At 37.4% G+C, this 25,329-nt stretch overlaps 4 protein-coding genes and 1 pseudogene across 4 annotated transcripts; all 5 read left to right on the top strand.

Moving 5' to 3' along the window:
• The first annotated feature begins 6,938 nt into the window (after positions 1-6,938).
• On the top strand, positions 6,939-18,129 carry LOC130749550 (cytochrome P450 71AU50-like). The gene is made up of 3 exons (XM_057602925.1): positions 6,939-7,488; positions 13,598-13,711; positions 17,029-18,129. Exons 2-3 carry the CDS (start codon positions 13,667-13,669, stop codon positions 17,854-17,856), a joined length of 873 nt encoding a protein of 290 aa, XP_057458908.1. The 5' UTR covers positions 6,939-7,488; positions 13,598-13,666; the 3' UTR covers positions 17,857-18,129.
• LOC130749551 (cytochrome P450 CYP736A12-like) lies at positions 7,868-8,517 on the top strand (annotated as a pseudogene).
• LOC130749548 (uncharacterized) lies at positions 8,514-10,703 on the top strand. Its single transcript, XM_057602923.1, has 2 exons — positions 8,514-10,370; positions 10,619-10,703. Exons 1-2 carry the CDS (start codon positions 9,137-9,139, stop codon positions 10,642-10,644), a joined length of 1,260 nt encoding a protein of 419 aa, XP_057458906.1. The 5' UTR covers positions 8,514-9,136; the 3' UTR covers positions 10,645-10,703.
• Positions 12,483-13,581, top strand: LOC130749549 (uncharacterized mitochondrial protein AtMg00810-like). Its single transcript, XM_057602924.1, has one exon. It carries the CDS (start codon positions 12,518-12,520, stop codon positions 13,427-13,429), a length of 912 nt encoding a protein of 303 aa, XP_057458907.1. The 5' UTR covers positions 12,483-12,517; the 3' UTR covers positions 13,430-13,581.
• A 1,924-nt stretch (positions 18,130-20,053) lies between the features above and the next one.
• Positions 20,054-23,128, top strand: LOC130748814 (cytochrome P450 CYP736A12-like). Its single transcript, XM_057602056.1, has 2 exons — positions 20,054-20,812; positions 22,082-23,128. The coding sequence occupies exons 1-2, from the start codon at positions 20,060-20,062 to the stop codon at positions 22,910-22,912; spliced, it is 1,584 nt and encodes a 527-aa protein (XP_057458039.1). The 5' UTR covers positions 20,054-20,059; the 3' UTR covers positions 22,913-23,128.
• Positions 23,129-25,329: the final 2,201 nt, after the last annotated feature.

Below are 25,329 nucleotides of genomic sequence, written 5' to 3' on the forward strand. Positions count from 1 at the left end.
ATATTGAAGTATGGCTAGGCGTAGAGAAGCTTGAAGCGGCGATGATGAGGGTATATTTTTGCACGCGTTGTTATTTTTTTTAATTTCTAGATATATTATATAACTATTGGGTATTATTTAAATATTATGATATAGATAAGAGTTTGAAAATCTTAAATTCAATTGGAAATATTTTACAAAGCGAGAGTTTAAAGATATACTCATTTGAATTTAAATAACACTCTTAGGTTGTCTTATCTAAGAAAAATGATTTTTAATCAAGCATTGTGTTGTACCTTACTTTCCTGAAAACTTCACAGATTGTTGCTTGGATGATGGTGGGCTTGTTTTAAAAAATAACATCACATTTTTGAGGAAAAAAATTCGAGCTAGTCCCTAGACTTGTTGGGTTACTAATGTGATCCATGGTTAATAAATTGGAGCGCTACATCACCTGCTCCTCTGGATAATGTGTCATTCCATCCTGAAGCAAGTGTTCAGAAGTGGAAATTATGTTTGTCAGGAAAAGATTGCATGTGAGAAAGAGTGTAGCCAAGAAGCTATGGAGTGCAAGGATATCATGGACTTTCTTGCTGATGTTGGGTTGTCATAACTCTATGACTATCTGTTATGTGCACTTTGACTGCCTACAATTAGGGGTGGGAATAGGTCAGACCGTTCGTAGGGGCCTATGGCCCAGCCTACCACAGGCCCAGGCCAGGCCAAAATGGTAAATAGGCAAGGCTTAGTCTTTTTGAAAAGCCTATTTAAAAAGGTCAGGCTCAGGTCATTCAACAAGCTTTGTAAGCCTTACAGGCTAGCCTATTTAAGTAAATATGATTAGTATTCTTTTGGGAAATTGTAAATATGATAAGAATAAATATATTTTACCCTTGATGATGTCTATATATTAGAAATTTATAATAATATCTTGATATTATATACTTATTGAGATTCTTATATATTTAAGCAAATTGACTTATATAACGATTCAACGTTATAAGTCTTTTTAAAAATTAATATATGACGTATTTAAATATCTTAATATGACGTGTGATTTTAAATTGGCTCTCCAACTCTAAGAAACCAACATAATCTCGTTTAGTTTCATCACTACCTATTAGCTAATAATATTATAAGTTTGATTGTTGAAAAAATTATTTCAGTATAATTATTTCATTAGCTTATAAGTTTGACAGCTTCTTTACAGATAAATTTGTTAACAAACGTAAAACTCTTATTGTGAAACGGGTCTTTAAACAGGCTACCAGGCCAAGCCAGGCTTTCGGAAGGCTCAGGCCAGGCTCGAAAAAAAGCCCTTGATAGGCCATAGGCCAGGCTCATGCCTTAAGATTTTTAAATAGGCTAGGCCTATTTAAGCAAAGCCTACCTAGGCCCAGCCTATTCCCACCCCTACCTACAATGGACATCTCTGGTAAGCATTTGTGGATTTAGTCTCAACATGTTTCCTGGTTTCATCTAGCTACCTTTGCCAAATTGTGCTAATAAGGGGGAGTAATAGTATGTGTAGTTTCTGCTGCTGTGTTTGTGGTTTTGGTAGCATCTTGCTACTGTGAAGAGGTTAGCTGGTTAGTTACGTTGTGGTTGTTTTCGAGCAGCATCTTGTTACTTATGATGTGTTAAGTGTGTGATATGTTGTGCTGAACTCTGATCTGGTTGTTACTGCATTTGGATGGGTATCTGCAGTATGGTTGAGAGATTGGTTCTGTACATAGCTGCTGACAATAGCTATGTTAAACGTGATCGTTTGTGTAAGCTACCTTGATAAATTCTATTTGCTCTGATCTGATATTTCAAGCTGCAAGTTTTTCTGAAGAGCTGTATGGTAATGGATTGTATTAGCTAAAATTTGATAAAGGGGGAGATTGTTGTTGCTTTGTTATGATTGTCTACATTTTAGCTAATGTATGCTGTGTGCCAACATGTCGGACACGATGTAGTGGATTGTATTAGCTAAAATTTGACAAAGGGGGAGATTGTTGTTCCTTTGTTATGATTGTCTACATTTTAGCTAATGTATGCTGTGTGCCAACATGTCGGACACGATGTTGTAACATCTTGACTATGACATGTGTCCCTGCGGATCTTATATGAGTTGGCTAAGTTATCTGTGAAGCTTTGTTTTGATTACATGGTAATCAAGTTAGGGTTTTGTTGGAAGCTTCTGTGCGCCGTTCAAGGAATATATCAAGTGTGATCAAATCAGTTTTAGGGATTTGACATGAGATATTTATGGAAGTTTTCATCTGCAACTGAAACGCATCTTTGAAGATTTTCTGCAAATTTGTTTCATTAATAACTTCCTGTTTTGTGTGAACTCTTTGCTGGCCCAAGCTCATCAAAGACAAGGCTTGGACAACTGCTACTTAAGAAGACCTAGACCTAGTTGCTAGGCGGTGCTTCTTGTTGAGAAAATTAGGGTTTACTCTTGTTTTGTTCACACTTGGTGTTCTCTCAGCAGCTCTATGTTCTTACTGTAAGCTGAGAGTTGTTGTGTTAGTTGTTTGATCTTGAGATCGTCTTTACTCTTGTTGTAAAAGATTAAATACTGTGGCAGTGATTGTGAGAGAAAGTGAGAGAGGGTTCTCATACTTAGGGGGAGACCTAAGTAATAAACCATATGTAGGAATAAGTAGGAAAGGCTGTGAACAAATGCTGTTCAATTTAGACCTTTTGTGTACTCGATTCTCTATAATAATGAATTATCTTTCTCGGGTTGAAGCCCTCCATATGTAGGTGATGTTACACCGAACTAGGTTAACAATTCTCTGTGTTCTTTATTGTTTTTTGTTGATCTAATACTATGTTTCACTTCTGTTGTTATCTGTTGTACGTTGTGCATATGTCCTAGACATTTGGTTCGACATCTGTCCTATGTGTGAACCAGAATTTCAACCTAGTTTATTATATTAATTAAATAATATTAAGTAATATTTTATGTGAATCATGTGTGATATATGGTGCAGTTATTACCAGAGATGCTTTAGCACGGTAAATTGTTTGACATAGGTGACATTAGACACTAGTAATATCTGAACAAGATGTACACCATATTACGACTGCTTTGACTGTAATACTGATAATATAATATTACAATGACTTTCAGGGCAAAAAATGTGTCGATGAGTTAGTAGGTTCCGACGATGTGGAAGATTTTGTGAACCACACCATGTGACATGTGTGGGGTGTGAAAATAGAGGATATTCCATGGGGAATATCCCATTTTTCCTTTGGGAGAATTTATTTGAATAAAATGGATATTATTTAAATGGTAAAAGTTATTTAATTATTTTTATCCAAAGTTCTATTACATAAATGAATTGAAAAAATATTTTTGGGTATTGATGAAAGCCTTGGTCCAATGTTTTGGGGGGAAAGGAAGAAAAATTCTCAAATTTAAATTTAAATATTAATTCTTGCATTAAGTGTTAATTAGGAGGCGATTTGAGGGAATGTTCATTGACTTTCATTATGAAGGGTGCCACAATTTGAATGTGAAGATTTTTCAAGGACCTTTTTGAAAGGAAAATAATTTTCTTTAAGTCACGAGGGCTGATTTAAAGTCTTAAGGAGTTAAGGTTTTAATTGGATTTTTAAAATAGAATTAAAACACAAAGTCAAACCAAGTTTTGGGACCAAATCAAGAGAAGGAATTTTTTGTGAAAACCCTAGGTTGAGCTTGGTGTAGTCACGTTGCTTGTCGTTGATTTCAATCTTGGCGTTCTACGTTGTCCTTTATCAGGGGGACTTGTTCTTGACACCTTGTTCATTCAATAAATCTTTTGCTTTCGAAAAAAATGCAGCATGTACAATTCATACTTTGTTATTCGCTCCAATATTTTTTTGTCTTTGATGAATGTCTCCACCCGTTCGAGAAACTATAGTTGTATATTCCCCCTTCCTTATATAGAGTTTTGGTATTTGATTGTGCAAGTCTTATCGCACAATGTGAATTTTATCACCAAAACATTGGAAACGTATTTGGCTTAATAGCATTTTTTGTCCCTCACATATCACGATTTGACAGTTTTGGTCAATTAAGGTATATTATAGTAATTATTTGTACAATCAAATTATCTCTTAGTATTTTAAATAAATATTCTAAATATTATTTTAATCAGAATTACCAAAATTATAGTTCAGAAACTCTAAGGGGACTAAAATGTAAAAAAATCTGTGAGGACTTAACTATAAAACCTTCAAAACCTTCACTATTCACGTTCACATCATCATTATAATATTCCTCTACAAATTCAGGAGGTGGTGCTATGCTTGCATGAATTTTTGAAGTAGAAAATCATACACTAAAAATACACGTTTTTTTAATAACACTTTTGGTCAAACACTTGTCACGATTTGACAGTTTTGGTCCCTCATAAAATTTATTAGCCTACAACGTCCCTCATATTTACTAACTGTTACCGTTTTCATTTTTCGTCAACTTTCATCCAATATATAATGTTTTTTAATTTAAAAATCAGTTAAAAACAAGGCTTGAAGAACAATTCTATGTCTTCTCTGATTAACAATTTTATGGTTTCTGATTTTATTAAGTGATTTTTTAATGAAAAGCCGTTAAATATTGAATGGAAGTTGGCGGAAAATTAAAACTGCAACAATTAGTAAACGTGAGAGGAACGTTGTAGGCTAAAAAATTTATGAGAGACAAAAACTCCCAAATCGTGATAAGTGAGGGACCAAAAGTGCTATTAAACATATTAAAAAAAAAGTGCTATTAAACAAACGTATTTTTAGTGTATGATTTTCTACTTGAAAAATTCATGCAAGCACAGCACCACCTCCTGAATTCTTAGAGGAATATTATAATGATGATGTGAACGTGAATAGTGAAGGTTTTGAAGGCCTTATGTTTAAGTCCTCAAAGATTCTTTTCAATTTTAGTCCCTTAGAGTTTCTGAACTATAATTTTGGTAATTCTCATTAAAATAATATTTAGAACATTTATTTAAAATACTAAGAGATAATTTGATTTTGTAAATAATTACTATAATATATCTTAAACTGAAACATGTATATACACATACCCATATATATAATCTATTTACATTACATTAAGCTAGCTAACAGGTTGTCGGTGGGATGTTACAAAATCCATATTGGTTCAAGAGCTGTTCGACTATGATTGTTATGTTTTGTTGCTCCCAGAGTTATTATGTTTAATTCTAGGGTTGTATAAATGACTCATGTGGGTTACTAACTTAACAATCAATAGACTAATATGATTTTTTATAACTAAATTAATAAATAAAATATAGAAATTTCAACTCACTTATTATCTTTAATGTGATTGAGTGATGAGTTATTTAACCCAAACTTTCTCATGGATCATTTAGACAATCCCTTAATTCTATCTACTATTTGATCAGCATTGTGGTTTATGTTCACCAAGACAGGATTCTCCAGGTTCTGAGGAACATTGTTTCCCCCCTCATTCAGTTGGTTTCGAACTAGCCCTAATGGCACTTGATTCATTTGGTTCAATTGGGGCTGATCATTTTGGGGTACCACATTTATCCTTTGGTTAGCATTATTTTGAAACTCATTGTTGTAAAGGTTACCCACATGGTCATTTGTAACATTTAATGCATTAGCAATTATACCCATATGCGGACTTGCCTAGTCAGTTACTAAAAAGTATTATTTGTGTTCTGAAGCAATGGGTTAATTACAGTGCCAATATGTTGGGCTAACATATTGACCATCTCATGATTGTTAACATCCATTTGTTGCCTTAAGACCCGTACAATAACATTTGTTAAAGAATTCACTGGAATAGACATACCACCCCAGTCACCCCTGGGGGATAAGAGCCGTTTCGACCCATGTCGAAGCCAAAACCTGAAACGGATTCCTAGGGGAACCTATTAAAACCAAATTAACCGAGTACATGGATTAAGGACGTGGGCATGCCCCATATGGAGGGTCCCTTATATGAATGGTTAACTTAGGTTGAATGACACTCATCACTGCTTGTGAGACTACCAGTGTGGTAGGACTAGGCATAGTAACCACGACTGAAACCGAAATTTCGGCTACACCGATTGTAGTACCCGCTAGCTCCATGTTAGCATTAACCACATTGCCATTGTTATTAACTGCATTCTCACAATTATCGTCAATTGTCCCTGATTAACCACATTTTGGTTATTGCTCGGGCCAAGATGGCATGTGGACAAATTATTGTTTCTTGATTTAGTATTTTCCATACATATTAACTTCCCACTTCTCAACCGCATATAACGTAATAGAGAAGAACATAATTGACAAACTTATAAAAATATTTTCACAAAAGAGTCTCATGGGTGTGCCAATTCTGTTACGCTGATTTTTGGTAAATAAATAAGAGAATCTAAAAATCAATCTCAGGACTGGATTCAAATCTTCTTGATATCCTTTGTAAAAATAGTACAAGTGTCAATTATAAATATAGAATAAAAACTGATTTAAAATAGTGACAAATTGCAAATAGTGACAAATTATGTAATTTAAAAACAAATGAATCAAAAGATAAAGAAAATATTTGGATCATCTTCAAATAAGCAATAAAATACAGAAGAGTTTCAAAAGATTTATACTTTTTCCCTCTTAAACTTTTGTTGCCTTCATTTTCAACTTAAGTATTTTAGAGTTAATTATAGCAAAATAATTTGTGAACCCTAAATATAACTTGAAAACACCTAATTATATAGGCTAAAATGCTAACTACCATCCAACGGAAAAATTATAACAAAGGGGTTGTCTCAATGACCCATGGTAATCTTTGCGTTAAGTAACACATGATCTAGGTGAACCAATCACATTCAAGATAATTAATTAAATTTTTTATATATTATTAATCAATTTATTTATTGTTAAATATATTTTTGGTCCCTAACTTATACACATAAATATAAAATGGTACCTGAAAAAATATAAAGATTTTAGCCCTTGGAATTTTTTTTTATTTTTTTATCTAAAATGATTCCATGTGGATTTTTTTACTTCTAGTTCGGTCCCTCAAAAATTTATTCCATCAAATTAAGTAATTCTCCTCTTATAATTATTTCAAAACCTAGAAATTCATATCTTCATCTCTAAAACCCCTCCATCTTCTTCATATTCAAAACCCAGAATTTCATTCATTATTCATCTTCCTCCTCCTCCTTCCTCTCCCACCAAAACCATCATCACCACCCAATCCCCCACCCAGAATTTCATTCATCTTCCTCCTCCTGCTTCCCTTTCAATTTCGTCATTCCCAGAAATTTTCTGCCTATCACTATCATTCATATAAAGATCATCACCGATATCAGATTCATCACTTGTTTCTCTGGAATTTCCATCATCGTCATCACGATAGTTTCTTTCTGTTCAATCAAGTCTCTTTTTCTGAGGATCACTCCCACCATCTGAATCACGGCCTCGCCTGCAACATCATCGTCCGGTGGCAAAAGACATCAATGGACAGGAACCACAAGTCTGATGACAGTTACGTTTCTGGGTGAAATCATTTTAATTTTTTTAAATAATATTCAAAACTCTGATAATCATTTGTCAATTTATTTGATTTTGATTGATGTGAATGTGAGCATACCTATTAAACTTTTTTAATTTAGCAATCTTTTAAGAAAAATTGAAAAAATTATAGTACATAAACCCACACAAAATTTTGACCCACACAAAATTCTGTAGGTATATATTACTTTTTTGTTCTTTAGTTATTACTTGATAGGTAGAAAGTGATAGGAAAATCGATAGCAAATATATTGTGTTAATCAATAATAATGTATTCTCCACTATAAATACCAATATACATCATGCACAGTAATCACACCGAAAATATTATCTCTAGGTATTACCCATTCAAGTAAGCAAATTAATCATGTTACCTCTAGCATTGGCTATACCTGCGTTGCGCAGCTCCTTCTGATAATACTTTTCATTCTATCAGTTGCCCAGCTTCTAAATAAAAAAGAGCATAAAAATGGTAGGAAATATCCACCAGGTCCCAAACCTCTGCCAATTATAGGCAACCTCCACCTGCTGGGTAAACTCCCACACCGCTCCATTCACGAGCTTGCCAAAAAATATGGACCCATCATGTCCTTAAAGCTAGGACAGGTCCCAACCATTGTGGTTTCGTCCCCTGAAACAGCAGAGCTAATCCTCAAGACCCATGACTCTGTTTTTGCTAGCAGGCCTTTAACTCAAGCATCCAAATACATTTGCTATGACAGTAAGGGCTTGATTTTCTCTAAGTACGGTTCGTACTGGCGCAATGTGACGAAGCTGTGCACCTTAGAGCTCTTTAGCGTGCTGAAAGTTCAAAGCTTTGCTCCTTTAAGGAGTGAGGAATTAGGACTGTTTGTGAAATCACTTGAGAAATCAGCAGCCTCACGTGAGGTTGTGAATGTTGATAGAATAAAATATTCTTATATTTATTATTCTGTAATTATGCATGTAATTAGGGTTTAGCATTTATTATTAGTCAACTTTGTATTTGTATAAATAGAGGTTTATTCATCAATAATAGTCATGGAATTGATTTCCTTCATGGTATCAGAGCAGGTTCAGATCCTCTTTTCTGACCTAATTTCCTTTTCCTCCTATCCTTTTTCATACTATTTTTCCTTTCCTCTTCCTTATACACCAGCTGCCGCCACCTAAGCACTATCTTGTGCAACCGCCGCCGCTGCCCAAGCACCGCGCCTCCCATCGCGCCGCCGGCCACTCCACAGCCACCGCGTCCTTCCCATAGCGCCGTCGCTGCCTTCCGCGTGCTGAATCAGAGCCGCGCGCGTTCGTGCCTCACGAAACCACGCCCGCGCCTCCTCCCTCGACCGCAGCTCCTCCGGCCGCTGCCCACAGCCGCCGCCTGCCGCGCCGACGTCCGATCTCCCCCCATCCTCGCCGATCGACGCTCGTGCTGAAGCTTTGCTGCACTCCTACCCGTGTCTGGCTCCACAAACCCAGACCCGACCCGTTTTCAATTTTAGCCCAGAACCGGTCCAGCCCACCCAGGCCTGTACGGTTCGCCAGTGAACCCGTCAACGGTTCAACCGAACCGGTTCACCACAACAACAAAAAAAAAAAAAAAAAGAAACCCAGATTTAATTTTCTCTTTATTGCAGGTTTTATGGCTGAATCCGCTTCTACCACTGGTTCTCCAACCGGTGACACAACTATGGTTCCCACGCCCACGGAGCCGTCCTCCTCCTTTGCCAAGTCGGATTTTCATCCGGCTCTTGCTGTCACCAATATCAAAAACAACATTCCTTTCAAACTTGAACTCGACAAGGATCATTATGCTATGTGGGCTGAATTGTTTGAAACTCATGCTCACACCACTCAGGTGCTCCACCACATCATTCCTCAAGCTGGCTTGGAGCCTCCTGCGCGCACCGATGCTTCCTATGCCCGGTGGGCCACTCTTGACTCTACCGTCAAACAGTGGATTTATTCCACCATCTCCTTTGATCTTCTCGCCACTGTTATGGAGAAAGGTTCTACTGCTATGGCTACTTGGAACCGTATAGCTTCTATGTTTGAGGACAATCAGAACTCTCGTGCCGTCGCTCTCGACCAGGATTTCATCTCCACTCGCATGGAGGATTTTCCTAATGTTTCGGCCCATTGTCAGTGTCTGAAACATATCTCTAATCAGTTGCGGAATGTTGGTGCCCCAGTCAGTGACCATCGTCTTGTTCTTCAGTTGGTCTCTGGTCTCACTGAGCCCTTTCGTGGTGTTGCCACCCTGATTCGTCAGAGCGAGCCTTTGCCACCTTTTCTCAAGGTCCGCTCCATGTTGATTCTAGAGGAATCTGGTCTCGCCAGGATGTCCGGTCCGGCCTCTCAGACTGCTTTGCACACCTCTGCTTCCCGTCCACAGGCCTCCGTTGACTCCTCTAAGCAGCGCCCCACCTACCGCAACGATCAGGGCCACTCCAACCATCGTTATGGGTCCGGGCACAATCGCAATTATCAGGATGGTTCTGGTAAACCCAAGAAGAAAGGTGGCTCCCGTTATCCTGGATCATCTGGCTCCTCTGGTTCCTCTGCTGCATCTCCTCCATCCTGGCGCCCACCACCGCAGGCATCCTGGAATCCCTGGGGTTGGGCTCCTCCCCCTGGTTGGGCTTCTTCCCCTTGGGTCATGCCTCCTTGTCCTTACCCCACATCTCAGTGGTCGCGTCCCATGATTGCTCCGCAACAACCCGGCGTTTTAGGTCCGCGTCCTCAGGCCTACACCGCTACTGCTTCTCCAGCACCCACTGATATCGCTGCTGCCATGCACACCATGTCCTTGACTCCTCCAGACACCACGTGGTACATGGACACCGGCGCCTCGTCCCATACTGCGGCATCTCAAGGTACTCTCACGTCTTATTCTAATTTAAGTCATTTAAATCAGAAACTGATAGTTGGTAGTGGTCAGGGCATTCCAATTCAGGGTTCAGGATACACTTCTATTCCTACCCCTCATAAACCTTTAGCACTCAATCATGTCTTGCACACTCCGCGAATTATTAAAAACTTAATTTCTGTGCGACAACTCACTACTAACAATAATGTTTCTGTTTCTTTTGATCCATTTGGATTCTCGGTGTCTGACTTCAAGACGGGGATGCCTCTCCTGAGATGTAACAGCCTCGGCGACCTCTACCCAGTCACTCGTTCCTCTCCCTTTGCTGGTCTTGCTTATAGTGTCTGGCACAATCGACTTGGTCATCCAGCTTCCTCAGCTTTAAACCATCTTAGGAATAATAAACTTATTTTTTGTGAACCTTCGCGTTCTAGTTCTGTTTGTGACTCTTGTGTTTTAGGAAAACATGTCCGGTTGCCTTTTACTTCATCTGAAACTATTACTTTAAGACCATTTGATATTTTGCATAGTGATTTATGGACGTCTCCTGTTTTAAGTACTGCTGGTCATCGTTATTACGTTTTGTTTTTGGATGATCACACTGATTTTTTATGGACGTTTCCGATTAGCAAGAAATCTCAGGTTTATGAAATGTTTACTACTCTTGCTACACTTATTAAAACACAATTTTCAGCAAATATTAAATGTCTTCAATGTGATAATGGACGTGAATATGACAATGAATCCTTTCATCGGCATTGTGATGCTAATGGCCTTCTTTTTCGCTTCTCTTGCCCTCACACTTCTTCTCAAAACGGCAAAGCAGAACGGAAGATTCGCACCATTAACAACATGATCCGCACCCTCCTCGCTCATTCGTCAGTTCCTCCTTCATTTTGGCATCATGCCCTTCAAATGGCAACGTACCTTCTGAACATTTTGCCACGCAAGACTCTTCAGAATGATTCTCCTACTCAGCTGTTGTATCATCGCGACCCTTCCTACTCCCACTTACATGTCTTTGGTTGTCTATGTTTTCCTCTCTTTCCTTCCGCTACAATAAACAAATTGCAACCACGATCGACTCCGTGTGTTTTTCTGGGGTATCCGATGAATCACAGAGGTTATAAATGTTATGATTTGTCACACAGAAAAGTTTTAATATCGCGGCATGTCATTTTTTATGAAACCCGATTCCCCTTTGCTGACCTATCCTTGACTCCTGCCCCTTCTTATGAGTGCTTCACCGAGGACCTCCTTCCTTCTTTGATCCACCATTGGCAAACCGTATCCTCCCGAACGCCTGACCCTCTGGTCCCGCCGTCGAGTCCCACTGACTCTTCGCCTCCCTTATCGACTCCCGTCTCCCCTACCTCTTCTCCCTCGCCTTTGCCCTTGCCTCCGGTCCCTCCTACACCACCCGTACGGACCATGACTACCCGTAGCATGCACGACATTTACAAACCTAAAAAGCCTTTTAGTCTTTCGGTCTCTATTGATGACCCGTCCATCTCACCCTTGCCTCGTAACCCAAAACAAGCCTTATCCGATCCCAATTGGAAGTCCGCTATGCAGTCTGAATTTAATGCTCTTATTAGAAATAATACGTGGGAGTTGGTTCCCCGTCCTTGTGATGTTAATGTTATTCGTTGCATGTGGATTTTTCGCCATAAATAGCAGTCTAATGGTTTGTTTGAGCGTTATAAAGCTCGTCTTGTAGGTGATGGCAGGTCTCAGATTACAGGTGTGGATTGTGACGAGACTTTTAGCCCCGTGGTGAAACCGGCTACCATATGGACAGTCCTCAGCATTGCTCTCTCCAGATCCTGGCCCATTCATCAGTTGGATGTCCAGAATGCCTTTCTGCATGGTGATCTCCATGAGACTGTCTACATGCATCAGCCTTTGGGTTTCCGCGACTCTCAGCACTCGGACTATGTCTGTCGTCTGAAGAAGTCTCTTTATGGTCTGAAACAGGCGCCTCGTGCTTAGTATCAGCGTTTTGCTGACTATGTTTCCTCTATTGGCTTCCAACACAACAGTTCAGATCATTCCCTTTTTATCTTCCGGCGGGGTACTGACATCGCCTATATTCTGCTATATGTCGATGACATCATCCTCGTTGCTTCTTCTCATGATCTCCGCAAATCCTTTATGGCCCTTCTTGCATCCGAATTTGCTATGAAGGATCTGGGTCCTCTGAGTTATTTCCTTGGCATCGCTGTCACTCGGCATGCCGGTGGCCTTTTCCTCAGTCAGAGCACTTATGCTAGTGAGGTCATTGCCCACGCCGGCATGGCGTTGTGCAACCCTTCTGCTACTCCGGTTGACACCAAGCAGAAGCTCACTTCTTCTTCTGGGACTCCTTGTGAGGATGCCACGTTGTATCGGAGTCTTGCTGGTGCCTTACAGTACCTCACATTCACTCGTCCTGACATTTCCTATGCTGTCCAACAGGTGTGCTTACACATGCATGCTCCCCACACCAACCATATGCTTGCTCTAAAGCGTGTCTTACGCTATGTTCGTGGCACTCTGACTTACGGTCTTCACTTGTATCCCTCCCCTATTGAGAAACTTGTTTCTTATACGGATGCTGACTGGGGGGGATGTCCTGACACCAGACGCTCTACTTCTGGCTACTGTGTTTTCCTCGGTGACAATCTTATTTCTTGGTCCTCCAAGCGGCAACCCACCCTCTCTCGCTCTAGTGCTGAAGCTGAATACAGGGGTGTTGCTAATGTTGTCTCCGAGTCTTGCTGGATCCGCAATTTACTTCTCGAGCTTCACTTTCCTCTCTCTCAGGCAACATTGGTCTACTGTGACAATGTGAGTGCCATCTACCTCTCTGGCAATCCTGTGCACCATCAGCGTACCAAACATATTGAGATGGATATCCACTTTGTTCGGGAGAAGGTCGCGCGTGGCCAGGCTCGCATCCTTCATGTTCCTTCCCGTCATCAAATTGCGGACATTTTTACGAAAGGCCTTCCTCGGGTTCTTTTTGATGATTTTCGTTCCAGTCTCAGCGTCGGTGAACCTCCCGCTTCGACTGCGGGGGTGTGATTGAATAGAATATTCTTATATTTATTATTCTGTAATTATGCATGTAATTAGGGTTTAGCATTTATTATTAGTCAACTTTGTATTTGTATAAATAGAGGTTTATTCATCAATAATAGTCATGGAATTGATTTCCTTCAAATGTCACTAAGAGAGTTGGGGATCTTGTAGAGAATGTTGTCCAGAAAATGATTTGGGGTCCCAGTAACCTTGAAAAATTTGATGTAAAAAGGCTTGTTCATGATGTTCTGCACCTCATGGGAGTTTAGGGCCTTTGATCTTCAGGTACGTCAACTACAACTACTACTAGCATGTTTAAATCTACTTATTTATTTCGCTTCATAATCATTTCTGATACACAACAAACTTTTTTCCTAGAATCAATTTTGCCTTTAAAATGGACTGTAGAACGATTTCCGTCCGTGGTGGATCTAAGACCCGGGGCTAGGGAGTCTAAATTTTTAAAACGAATACATTGGTGAAAATATAATTAAAAATAACTTAAATATGTTTATACTAATAAATTATACAAGTTATAATTGTCTTTTACATGATTTCGTATTTTGAAATCGTTGAATATTAAGCTCGGGGTCAATGTTGTTGAACACATTACTCTTAATGTAAGTAACTAAATAGTCGTTCATCCATGTATCTCTCATTCGGTTACGGGGCCTATTCTTCACAATATTCATAAAAACAAGTAAAATGAGTGCAAACTTCAAAAGAAGATAAACTTGTGGATAAACAAAATGTTTTCCTTTTTAAACCAATTTTTCTGAAAGTTGTTGGAGTACTTTCAATAAGGTAAATTCATCATTTCTACGCATACTGATGAATGATGATGTAAGAATCTAGTGCATCACCACACACACCAAGCACCACTAAATTAAATGGAGTTGACTCATTTGGATAAAAACTTGCAAATTCCAACACCTTTGCCTTATCAAAAGCAGAGAACAAATTAGATGGATCCAACGAAGCCAAACAAATGGACAATTGAGTATTAATCTCACCAAGACGATCATTAAGTTCTTGAAGTTACATGTCTATCACGGTATAAAATAACTCAACACGAGAATGATGCTCTGTTGTAATGTTATGAGTTTGACGTCGTGACTGCCCTATACTAACAAACACACTTCCTGCAATAAAGACACTGAGACACACGCATGTGTGAGAGACTGGGGTAAGTGAGTTTGCCTCTTTGGTGCAAATAAGTGCACAATTTAAACTACTAGTATAATTTAAAATTTTCAGGGGGTTCAGAAAAAAATTATATAGGGCATAAAATTTATACAGGGGGTAAGTTAACCTTTTTTTTTTCAGGGGTTCATTTGAACCCTCTCATCATAGTGTAGATCCGCCTCTGATTTCCGTACACGTACTCTTGCATCATGTTACTTTTGATCAGTGTTATTAAATTCGGACCGGACCGGTTGGTGCAGCCGAGAATCGGTGACTGGTCCAGTTTGAGCTGAAAATCAGATCAGGCCATACATTCAAACCGGGTTGAACCGGAGCGGCCCGACCAATTTAGTTGAAAAACCGGTGATTAGGCCGATTTTTTGTTAGAACCGGCGATTCACCTTTTTTAATTTTTTTTTGTTCAACGGAAGTGTATCCAAGTAACATGCTTTAGGCATGGGTTGCTTAGCACCTAATTTGTGTTTTTTAACTTTTTTTTATTGATATATTGATAATGGGCCTTACATGTGTAGAGAGTATTATAAAAATGTGTTAAATTAATCATCCAAAAATTTGTTTCAAGTGTGGTTTGAACACAAGACCGTGAGGAAATGTTTTTTTTATAGGCAAATGTTAGTGGTTAGTTGTTAGTAACATGGTAATCAAAACCGGACCGGACCGGTCGGTTCGACTGGTAAAACCGGAAACCGGATCCCAAGCCGGTCCAAAACACCCACAAAACCGTCTGGGCAAGGAACCGGAAGTGAACCGGGAGAACCGGCGTAAAACCGGCAGAACCGGTGAAAACCGGCCGGATGGCGGTTTCTGGCGGTTCAAGTTTTTTTGTTTCATTTTCCATTTTTTTTGTAAAAATGGGTCAGCTCATGCCAAATGAGTGGAGGAGGAGAGGAGAAGGGTTGGTGTGTGGAGAGTGGGAGTGGTAAAACATACCATCTGTCTATGTTACGGTACGGTTTGGTTGATGCCTAGCAAGACTGGTTCTCTGGTTTCCTTAGGTGATGCGGCTGCTGCAGGAGTGCAGGGTATAACAAAGTGGGAATATGAAAGTTAAGTAAATTTTAGGGTTTAGGTATTTGTGGGCTGGGCCACACATATTTCAAAGGCCTTGCCCATGTAATTATTTTCATGTTACGGTTGGAATTTTTTTTGAAAAGCATGTTACGGTACGGTTTGGTTGACAACCCTGCAAGTTGTTTCTTACGTACATATATATATATATATATATATATATATATATATATATTAAAAAACTGGGTGCAATATATACTTAGAAAATTTGTTTACTGAGATTTCATTAGAAAATTTACGTCAAAGGAAATCAGTAAAATTTAGTAACACTAAAAAATCTATAAAAAATATTATAGTGATAAAAAAGAGTAATTTATTTTAATATATTCATACAATATTAATTTAAATATTATTATTTAATTACTACAATACTAACTTATAAAATATAATGAACAATTTTATTAGAGTGATTTTGATGCATGAATTTAGGACAGGGGTGTTAAAATCAAATTCTCTTGGTCCATTTTAAAATAATATTTTAAAATAATATTGTTTAATTTATAGCGGTAAAACCGGTTGGACCACGGTTCAATTACGGTTAAACCTGTGAACCTTGAACCGGTGCCCTCAACGGTTTGATCACCGGTCCGGTTTTAATAACCTTGGTTAGTAAGTTAGAAATTTCCTTTAAAGTTCTCTTCCAGGATTCGAACCCTGGACCTTCCCCTCCCCACCCTTATGTCCCCTAACTCTTACCACTTGAGCTAAATGTTAACCACTACACCATCATATTATAAATGTTAACCACTACACCATCATATTATAAATGTTTTGAAACCTATTTTATTATTTATATATTAACTTTATATTGTATTGGACTGTTTTATAATTTTTTAATATACACTGAGTCAAGCATTCGAATCAGTGACTCATTGACTCAGTGCTCTGACCGAGTCGATTATCAGGCCGAGTTTAATAACATTGATTTTGATTGTTAAAAGCTTTATGTAGCTAACCTAGGACACATCATGCTCTCAGGGTCGGTCTAACATTAAACGAGGTCTAAAGCAAAGTTTAAAGTGAGACATTTTTACCTAAAGGAAAATTTATTTATTAAAAAATTTGGAGTCTTTTTTACTTTGTTAAATAAAATGATTTTTTTTAAGCCTAAAGTCCTTGCTTCCGTGACTTGGCCCTTGAGCTGTGCTGCATGTTATCTGCTAATGTAACAATATTGACAATGATTAAAATCTCAAATCTTTACACTGATAATTCGAAGATGAGACATCAATATTTATAGGACTTTGAATATATTTAATCCTTGTTCTTATCCTAAAAGATTTTACGTTGTTCACTAAATCTTACTCAATATTTAATCCATATCTCAGGGATTAGTAAGAAAGTTCAAGAAAGTGCACGAGGAATTTGACCAAATGTTAGAGCAAATCATCAAAGATCATGAGGCTTCTTCTCGTCTTAGCGACCAGAAAAGCAGGCAATCTATTGATTTCACTGACACATTGCTATCACATATGCACCAATCAAAGGACAAAAATATTATTAACAAAACCAACCTCAAGGCTATTTTGTTGGATATTATTCTCGGATCACTTGATACAACTATCATGACGGTTGATTGGGCTATGACAGAACTATTGAGGCAACCAAAGGCTATGACGAAACTTCAAGATGAGTTAAAGAATGTAGTGAGTATGGGGAGGCTGGTAGAAGAAGCTGACATACCTAAGTTGCCATACCTCCACATGGTCGTGAAAGAGACCTTAAGGATACACCCACCTGCTCCATTCCTCGTGCCTCGCGAGTGTAGTGAAGATATTACAATCAATGGTTACTTTATTGCGAAAAATTCACGAGTTTTAGTCAATTCGTGGACAATAGGACGGGATCCTAAAAGTTGGTCAGATAATGCTGAGAATTTTTATCCAGAAAGATTTCACAACACCGACATAGATTCTCATGGACTCCATTTTGAATTTCTACCATTTGGTTCAGGTCGTAGACTCTGTCCCGGAATGCAATTGGGTTTAACTACCGTTCCATTTATTCTAGCACAGTTAGTGCATTGCTTCAATTGGGAGCTTCCATTGGGCATGTCTACTGATGACTTGGACATGACTGAGGAATTTGGCCTTACAATTCCAAGAATTCAGGATTTGCTAGCGATTCCAACTTATCGCTTAATAAATGAAGGTTAGTTGAGCGCATCAAACCTCATGACAAAGCAGGAAATTATTTTCATGTGTTTTTTAATTTAAGTCAGTCTTTGTTTTTCTCTGAATAAGATCTTCATGTGCGCACAGAGCTTCTTTGCAGCACTTGGATCAATCATACCTAAGAGATTTGGATGATTTTTAATTTTGGCACTGTAATAATTTGATAATCCTATTACTCATTATGAGTTTCAATACGTTAAGTCGGCGCATATCATCATGTATTTGAAAATTGCATTTTATTTTCCTTTAGACAAATCTCTCTAGCCCAACAACCAACATAAAAATTGGTTTCAACAAACAATATTGCAACACAGTTGGTAGCTAGATAGCTGAGTTCGTTAAGCATTTATTTGAGAGTTTGATTCTTGAGCAAAAGATTTGTTGAAAAAGACTTTCTCGCTTAATCTAATCTCAGAGCATTGAATAGATTAGTCTTGGTGCTTCCAACTATCAAATACTTAATTAGAAATGACTTAAAAGCACTTTTGGTTCCACGAATTTCTATTGTGTAAACTAGTCTTTAATCTTTAAAAATATCACTCTTAATCCCAATGTTACCCTCCGTCAACCTTCTTTGCAGTGGCGAAACTTGAATTTTTTTTTACGACCATAGTCAAATTTTAATACGCATATATACTTTGTTGGTTATTTGATGAGTTTTATATCAAATTTCAGTAAATAAACCAAAATATATTTATTAAAAAAACACATATGTATACAACAAAAAAGAAAAGATTAACCTAACTTATGTACATGAACAATAGAAAATGACTATAAGTTGTACTAATAATCTTTGAAATTTTCTATTCAGTTTTTTTTTTCAAGTTTTGGATTATTGATATATATATTTTTTCCTTTAGATAGCATTTTTATAATTATAATCAAAATTCTTTCTCTTAATAAAAGAATTTATTCTTGAGTTTAATGGATATGCACTGACAGTGTAAAATAGTTTTACACAGACATCCAATTGAATTCCGCCAAATCAGAAAATATCTTATTCTTTTAATTAAAATTAAAGTCAAATGTAATTATCTCTCTTATGTGGCATGCTTTGATTGAATGACTGTGTAAAACTATTTTACACTGTCAGTGCATATCCATTAAACTCTTTATTCTTTTAGTTTTGGTTATTAATTTTTTAAGAAAAATTTATCACTAATAGTCTAAAATTGTTATGTTCCAAACTCTCATTTATCTATAGAAAAAATAAATGTCATTAAATTAAAGTGCATTTAATTTAAGCTTGTGTAGTATACTTCTTTTTGTGTGGTAGACAAAATAATAATTTATGATTTATAGTATAAAGGTCACCATTAAGATGAATGATAAGTTAAATTGAAAAAAGAAGTCAATGATAAATCCTATAAAAATAATGGATGATAAGTCTTATGATAAGTGTCAAATTGCAAATTAATGAAAAATGGAAAAAAGTGGGAGTTACTGTAAAAACCCAAGTTGGAAATCTCGAACCTATCCTTGATGATATGCAAACTACTATCCACCACAACATAGAAACATACAAAACGAACAATTAATTTTGTTGATTTTTGAAAAAGTTGGGAAAATATGTGGGGTTGGAGTTCCCCTGCAGTGAGGAAGAGGTCATTCATGGGTTGACGGAGTTCCTTAGAGAAAATGATCGTGTTTGCTCATAGTGGTCTTTCGTTGATATGTAGCTTTTGAGGCGCTTGGGGCTCTTGTTGTTGGGTTTGGGTTGTCTTGGCTTTGAGCCTTTTAGGGCTTTTGGAGTTTACATTGTGGTTTAATTGTTGGTTGCTTTTCCATGGCTGGGTTCTGTGTTTCTTTCGCGTCTCCTCTTTAAGAGATTGTACTTTTCTTTTAATTTTTAATAAGCTTGTTTGCTCTCTGAAAAAAGAAAAAGAAAATATGTAATTTGATTTTACTTTTTTGAACTTTAACTATTACTGTCTCTCATCATTTAAGCTCTCACATTATTTATGTTTTCCTTTATTTCTCAATATTTATTGCAAGAGGGTATTATTGGAAAAAAAAATTAATGCAATCTTAAAAGTGTAAGCCGACAATTAAATAAAAACAATTTTTTTCATTAATTGACAATTAAATAGTAACGGAGACATGGTAGATTCTAACATGTTGCTGCAATGCAAGCAAGCAAATTAATCATGTATTCTCCACTATAAATACCTATATGCATCAAGCAATGCAATCACACCCAAAACCTTGTCTTCAGTTATTCCCCATTGAAGCAAGCAAATTAATCATGTTACCTCAAGCATTAGCTATACCTGCGTTGCTCCTTCTGATATTACTTTTCATTCTATCAGTTGCCCTGCTTCTTAATCCAAAAGAACATAAAAATGGTAGGAAATATCCACCAGGTCCCAAACCTCTGCCAATAATTGGCAACCTCCACCAGCTGGGTAAACTCCCTCACCGATCCATGCACGAACTTTCAAAAAAATATGGACCCGTCATGTCCTTAAAGCTAGGAAAGGTCCCAACCATTGTGATTTCATCCCCTGAAACAGCAGAGCTAGTCCTCAAGACCCATGACATTGTTTTTGCTAGCAGGCCTATAACTCAAGCATCCAAATACATTTGTTATGACAGTAAAGGCATAATTTTCACTGAGTATAATTCCTACTGGCGAAACATGATGAAACTGTGCATGTTTGAGCTCTTAAACATGCCGAAAGTTCAAAGCTTTGCTCCTTTAAGGAGGGAGGAAGTAGGACTGTTTGTGGAATCACTTAAGAAATCAGCAGCCTCACGTGAGGTTGTGAATGTCAGTGAGAAAATTGGGGATGTTGTAGAGAATACTGTCCATAGAATGATTTGGGGTAAATTTGATGATAAATTTGGTGTAAAACAGCTTGCTCGTGACGTTCTGCTCCTCATGGGAGTTCTTGATCTGGGAGATTATATACCTTGGGTTGGGGCCTTTGATCTTCAGGTACTTCAACTACAACTACTACTAGATGTTTGAATCTACTTATTTCCCTTCATAATCATTTCTGATACGCAATAAACTTTTTTTCCTAGAATCAATTTTGCCTTTAAATGTGATTGAAGAACGATTTGCATACATGTACTATTGTTACTTTTGATTGTTAAAAACCTTAATTTATGTGGCTAACCAAGGAGGACGAATCATCAGTTAGTCCCTAGTGGCATCATCAGTTATGAGACTATATGACACACCATGTTATCTGCTGACGTGACAATATTGACAATGATAAAAATCTCAAATGTTAATTACAACATGATGATTCGAACATGAGATCTTATAGTGGTAGATTTCTCGTGTTTGAATCCTCACTTTGAAAGTTTTGGAATTTTAAGTAGAATGTTAGTATTAAAGACTAACTAATTACTTGTCAACCGGATACATGTCATCGGTTAGCCACGTTTATTTGCAATTAAACACCAATAATACTTTGTTGACATACCTTTTTCCAATTTCACTTTCATGATATAAGAAAAAAAAAAAGAGAAATCAGTGATATAATAAGTTTTTGTTTATTAGTAATATAATAAGTGATGTGAAAATATAAAGGGAGATAGAAATAAGAAAATGCTATTGTACACGATTATATTTTTTACGACAAGGCACGACTTAATTCCCACCGTGTGATCTTAATCAGATTGGGGTTTTTATCATCAGCCCACAATCCTTGTTTTCCGTCAAAACGTGCAAACTACAATCCAGGGTTGGCCCAACACTAAGTGTGGCCTAAAGTGAAGTTTAAAGTGAAGTCTTATTACATAAATGAGGACTATAGAAAACTTTAATTTTGGAGGCCTTATTTACTTAGTAAAAAAATATTTAGAGGTCTTTTTTACTTAGTAAAACAAAATTCTTTTTGGAGGCCTAAAGCCTTGCTTTGGTGGCTTTACCCTTGGGTCGGCCCTGCTACAATCGTCTCCCGTCGTGCATTGAATTTGTCATGTGATATAGCGATTCTCTAGAAATAAATGAGTGAAAACGAGATGAAGAAAAAGTGGAGTGTGAGTGAATCATTAGTCTCTATTGCCTCAATTTTTTTTTTACATTTAAAGACTTATATTAAAGAAATTGAAATGTCGGGAGTAAAACCAAATATGCATTCCTATTTTTAAAAACTCCTATTTTTAAGACTTTGACCATATTCAATCCTTATTCTTATCCTAAAAGACTTTACATTGTCCACTAAATTTTCCTCAAATTTAATCCATATCTCAGGGACTTGTACGAAGGTTCAAGAAAGCGCACAAGAAATTTGACGAAGTGTTAGAGATAATCATCAAAGATCACGAGGCTTCTGCTCGCCTTACCGACCAGAAAAGCGTGCAATCTATTGACTTCGTTGACATATTGCTATCACATATGCACCAATCAAAGGATAAACATGCTATTACCAAAACAAACATCAAGGCTATTTTGTTGGATATAATTATCGGAGCAGTTGACACAACTATCATGTCGGTTGATTGGAATATGGCAGAACTAATAAGGCACCCAAGGGTTATGAAGAAACTTCAAGATGAGTTAAAGAATGTAGTGGGTATGGGGAGGATGGTAGAAGAAGCTGACTTACCAAAGTTGCCATACCTCGATATGGTGATGAAAGAGACCTTTAGGTTACATCCACCTGCTCCACTCCTCCCACCTCGTGAGTGTACGGAAGATATTACAATCAATGGTTATTTCATTGCGAAAAAGTCACGAGTTTTAGTCAATTCTTGGACATTAGGACGAGATCCTAAAATGTGGTCAGATAATTTTGAGGATTTTTATCCAGAAAGATTTCATAACACCGACATAGATTCTCATGGGCACAATTATCAATTTTTACCATTTGGTTCTGGTCGTAGACGCTGTCCCGGGATGCTATTGGGTTTAACTACGGTTCCGTTTCTTCTAGCTCAGCTAGTGCATTGCTTCAATTGGGAGCTTCCACCGGGCGTGTCTACTGATGACATGGACATGACTGAGGAATTTGGCCTTACAACGCCAAGAACTCAGAATTTGCTAGCGATTCCAACTTATCGCTTAATAAAGAAGGTTAATTGAATGCATTCAACCTCATGAGAAAGCAGGAAGTTACTTTAATGTGTTTTTTAATTTATTCCTTTCTTTGTTTTTCCTTGAATAAGATCTTCATGTGCTCACAGAGCTTCTTTGCTGCACTTGGATCGATCATACCTAAGAGATTAGGATGATTTTAAATTTCAGCAGTGTAATGATTGTAATATTTAATAATCCTGTTACTCATGATGGGTTTTAATACGTTAAGTTGGCCACATTCATGTATTTAAAAATTGCATTTTATTTTCCTTTGGACAAATCTTTCTAGCCCAAAAACTAGGGTGGTAAAATGGGCTTGGCCCGCTGGGCAGCCCGTTTGGCCCACCTTTTTTGACGGGTTGGGTTGGAATTTTGAACCCAAATTTAAAAGTGGGTCAACCCAACCCAACCCGTATTTTTGCGGGTTAATGACGGGTTGGGTTGGGCTAGCCCACCAACCCATTTTTCACTTTTTTTTTTGAAATTTTTTAAAATTCCTTTCTATTTGTATTCTTTCAGTAGATTATTTTAAGGTGCGCATATAATACGACAGACCTAAACTAAAAAAAAAAAATTATTTTGAAAACTCTCTTCAATGGATTCACCTATATAAGTTGCTGCTCTTATTCGTAGGTTATTTTTTGTCTAAAACTTTCATGATTACTCGACATTATATTTTATAATTGTTGATGGACTATTATTGGCTAAAGTAAACTCTTGTTACTAGTGAGGTTACAGTTTTACAACTTTTAATAACCACACATGATAAATATTTTTTTGTTATTGCTATTGGTGAGACTTTCTAGTTGAACTCATAACATTTAAAAATAAAGAACAAGTATGATTCTACTTTTTTCATGTGTCAACATATAAAAAGTGAAAGATTGCTTAAAATTTCTCATTGCATTTCTTTTTTCATTCCACTACATTTTCTAAGTGGGCTAGCCCGCCAACCCGTTTTCCCGTCAAAATATGGGTTGGGTTGAGACTTTGAACCCAAATACCAAAAGTGGGCTAGCCCAACCCAACCCGCATTTCGACGGGTTAGTGGCGGGTTGGGCCCAACCCGGCCCGCCAACCCATATTGCCACCCCTACCAAAAACCAACACAAAAACTAGTATCAACCAACAATTCAACACAGTTGATAGATATCGGAGATCATTAAGCATTTATTGAACGGTTCAATTTTTTAGCAGTGTATATAAAGAAAGATTCTTTGAAAAAGACTTACTCACTTAATCTAATCTCAAAGCTTTAAATATATTAGTCTTGGTGGTGCCAACTATCAAATACTTAATAAAAAAATATAAACAATTTTCAAATACAACAAACAAAATGATAACTTGATGGTGTATGATGTGCAAATAAATATTGATTTTTTTAGTTAAAAGGTGTATGATGGGCAAATAAATATTGATTCAACATGTCAATTTGTTATATAGCTATTTTTTTTTTTGAAAGCAAAATCTTTATTGATAAGGAGAGGTAACCAAGAGCAAAAAGGTAGCTCAAAGAAACAGTACAAGATGCATCAACAAAGTTCCACACAAAGGACTAATAGGCAGCAAAAAGAAAAAGAGCGCAGATGCAGAACAGGAAGCATTACAAGGGGTAGAAAATGAGAAAAATAAAGGAGGCAAAGCATTCAAGAGAGAGCAGCCTTCATAAAAACCCCTCCATTATAGAAAGCCACGAGCCAAGCTTCAGTAGACCAATCAGCTAGGATAACAACAAGTAGGAACTAGCAAATAACACAGCTTCATGATCACAGAGCAAAATGTGCAGATACCAGTGCAGGGAAACACTACCAATGGCAGAGGAGCTGTAAAGAATACATGCAGTAAAATATATATAGTCAAAGAGTAAGGAAGATTCAGTTCAGCTTCTCCCAGATTGGTTCAATTCTATCGCACCCTGACTTTGCTAATTCATCGGCCTCACCATTTGCTTCTCTAAGTGTATGAGCCACACCCACGCAAGCTACTTCCTTCATAATCCAAGCTATAGCATTCAGATCATTTATAAGCGCTAGAGGTCTATTGGATTTGCAACGGACCCAACCCACCGCAAGTGTAGAATCACTTTCAACCAGAACTTGAGAGAACCCAAATTCTTTGGAAAAAATCAGCGCCAGAAGAATGGCTTTTACTTCAGCTTGATAAGCCCAAGAAACCCCCAAAGGTTTAGAAAACCTGCCCAAGACAGCGCCCTCCGCGTTTCTCAGAATTCCACCAGCACTGCTAATGTCGGGGGATACTCTAGCAGAACCATCAACATTAAATTTGAGAATATTAGCCTCCGGAGGGCACCAAACACAGTTTCTTATCTTCCTCACTTAGTTTTAATGTTTTCAAAATTTTGAGAGAAATCAACAATAGAGTAGGGACAACCTTTCCACCATGCTTTTGTCCACGACATAACC

Source organism: Lotus japonicus, chromosome 3 (genome assembly GCF_012489685.1).
Source record: "Lotus japonicus ecotype B-129 chromosome 3, LjGifu_v1.2".
Classification (NCBI taxonomy): Eukaryota; Viridiplantae; Streptophyta; class Magnoliopsida; order Fabales; family Fabaceae; genus Lotus; species Lotus japonicus.

Coding starts and splice junctions, on each gene's coding strand:
- LOC130749549 (XM_057602924.1), top strand. CDS start 12,518: ATGGCCCTTCTTGCATCCGAATTTGCTATGAAGGATCTGGGTCCTCTG.
- LOC130749548 (XM_057602923.1), top strand. CDS start 9,137: ATGGCTGAATCCGCTTCTACCACTGGTTCTCCAACCGGTGACACAACT. Junction 10,371..10,618: donor CCATACTGCGGCATCTCAAG/GTACTCTCACGT, acceptor TCTGACTTCAAG/ACGGGGATGCCTCTCCTGAG.
- LOC130749550 (XM_057602925.1), top strand. CDS start 13,667: ATGATGTTCTGCACCTCATGGGAGTTTAGGGCCTTTGATCTTCAG. Junction 13,712..17,028: donor TTAGGGCCTTTGATCTTCAG/GTACGTCAACTA, acceptor TCCATATCTCAG/GGATTAGTAAGAAAGTTCAA.
- LOC130748814 (XM_057602056.1), top strand. CDS start 20,060: ATGCAATCACACCCAAAACCTTGTCTTCAGTTATTCCCCATTGAAGCA. Junction 20,813..22,081: donor TTGGGGCCTTTGATCTTCAG/GTACTTCAACTA, acceptor TCCATATCTCAG/GGACTTGTACGAAGGTTCAA.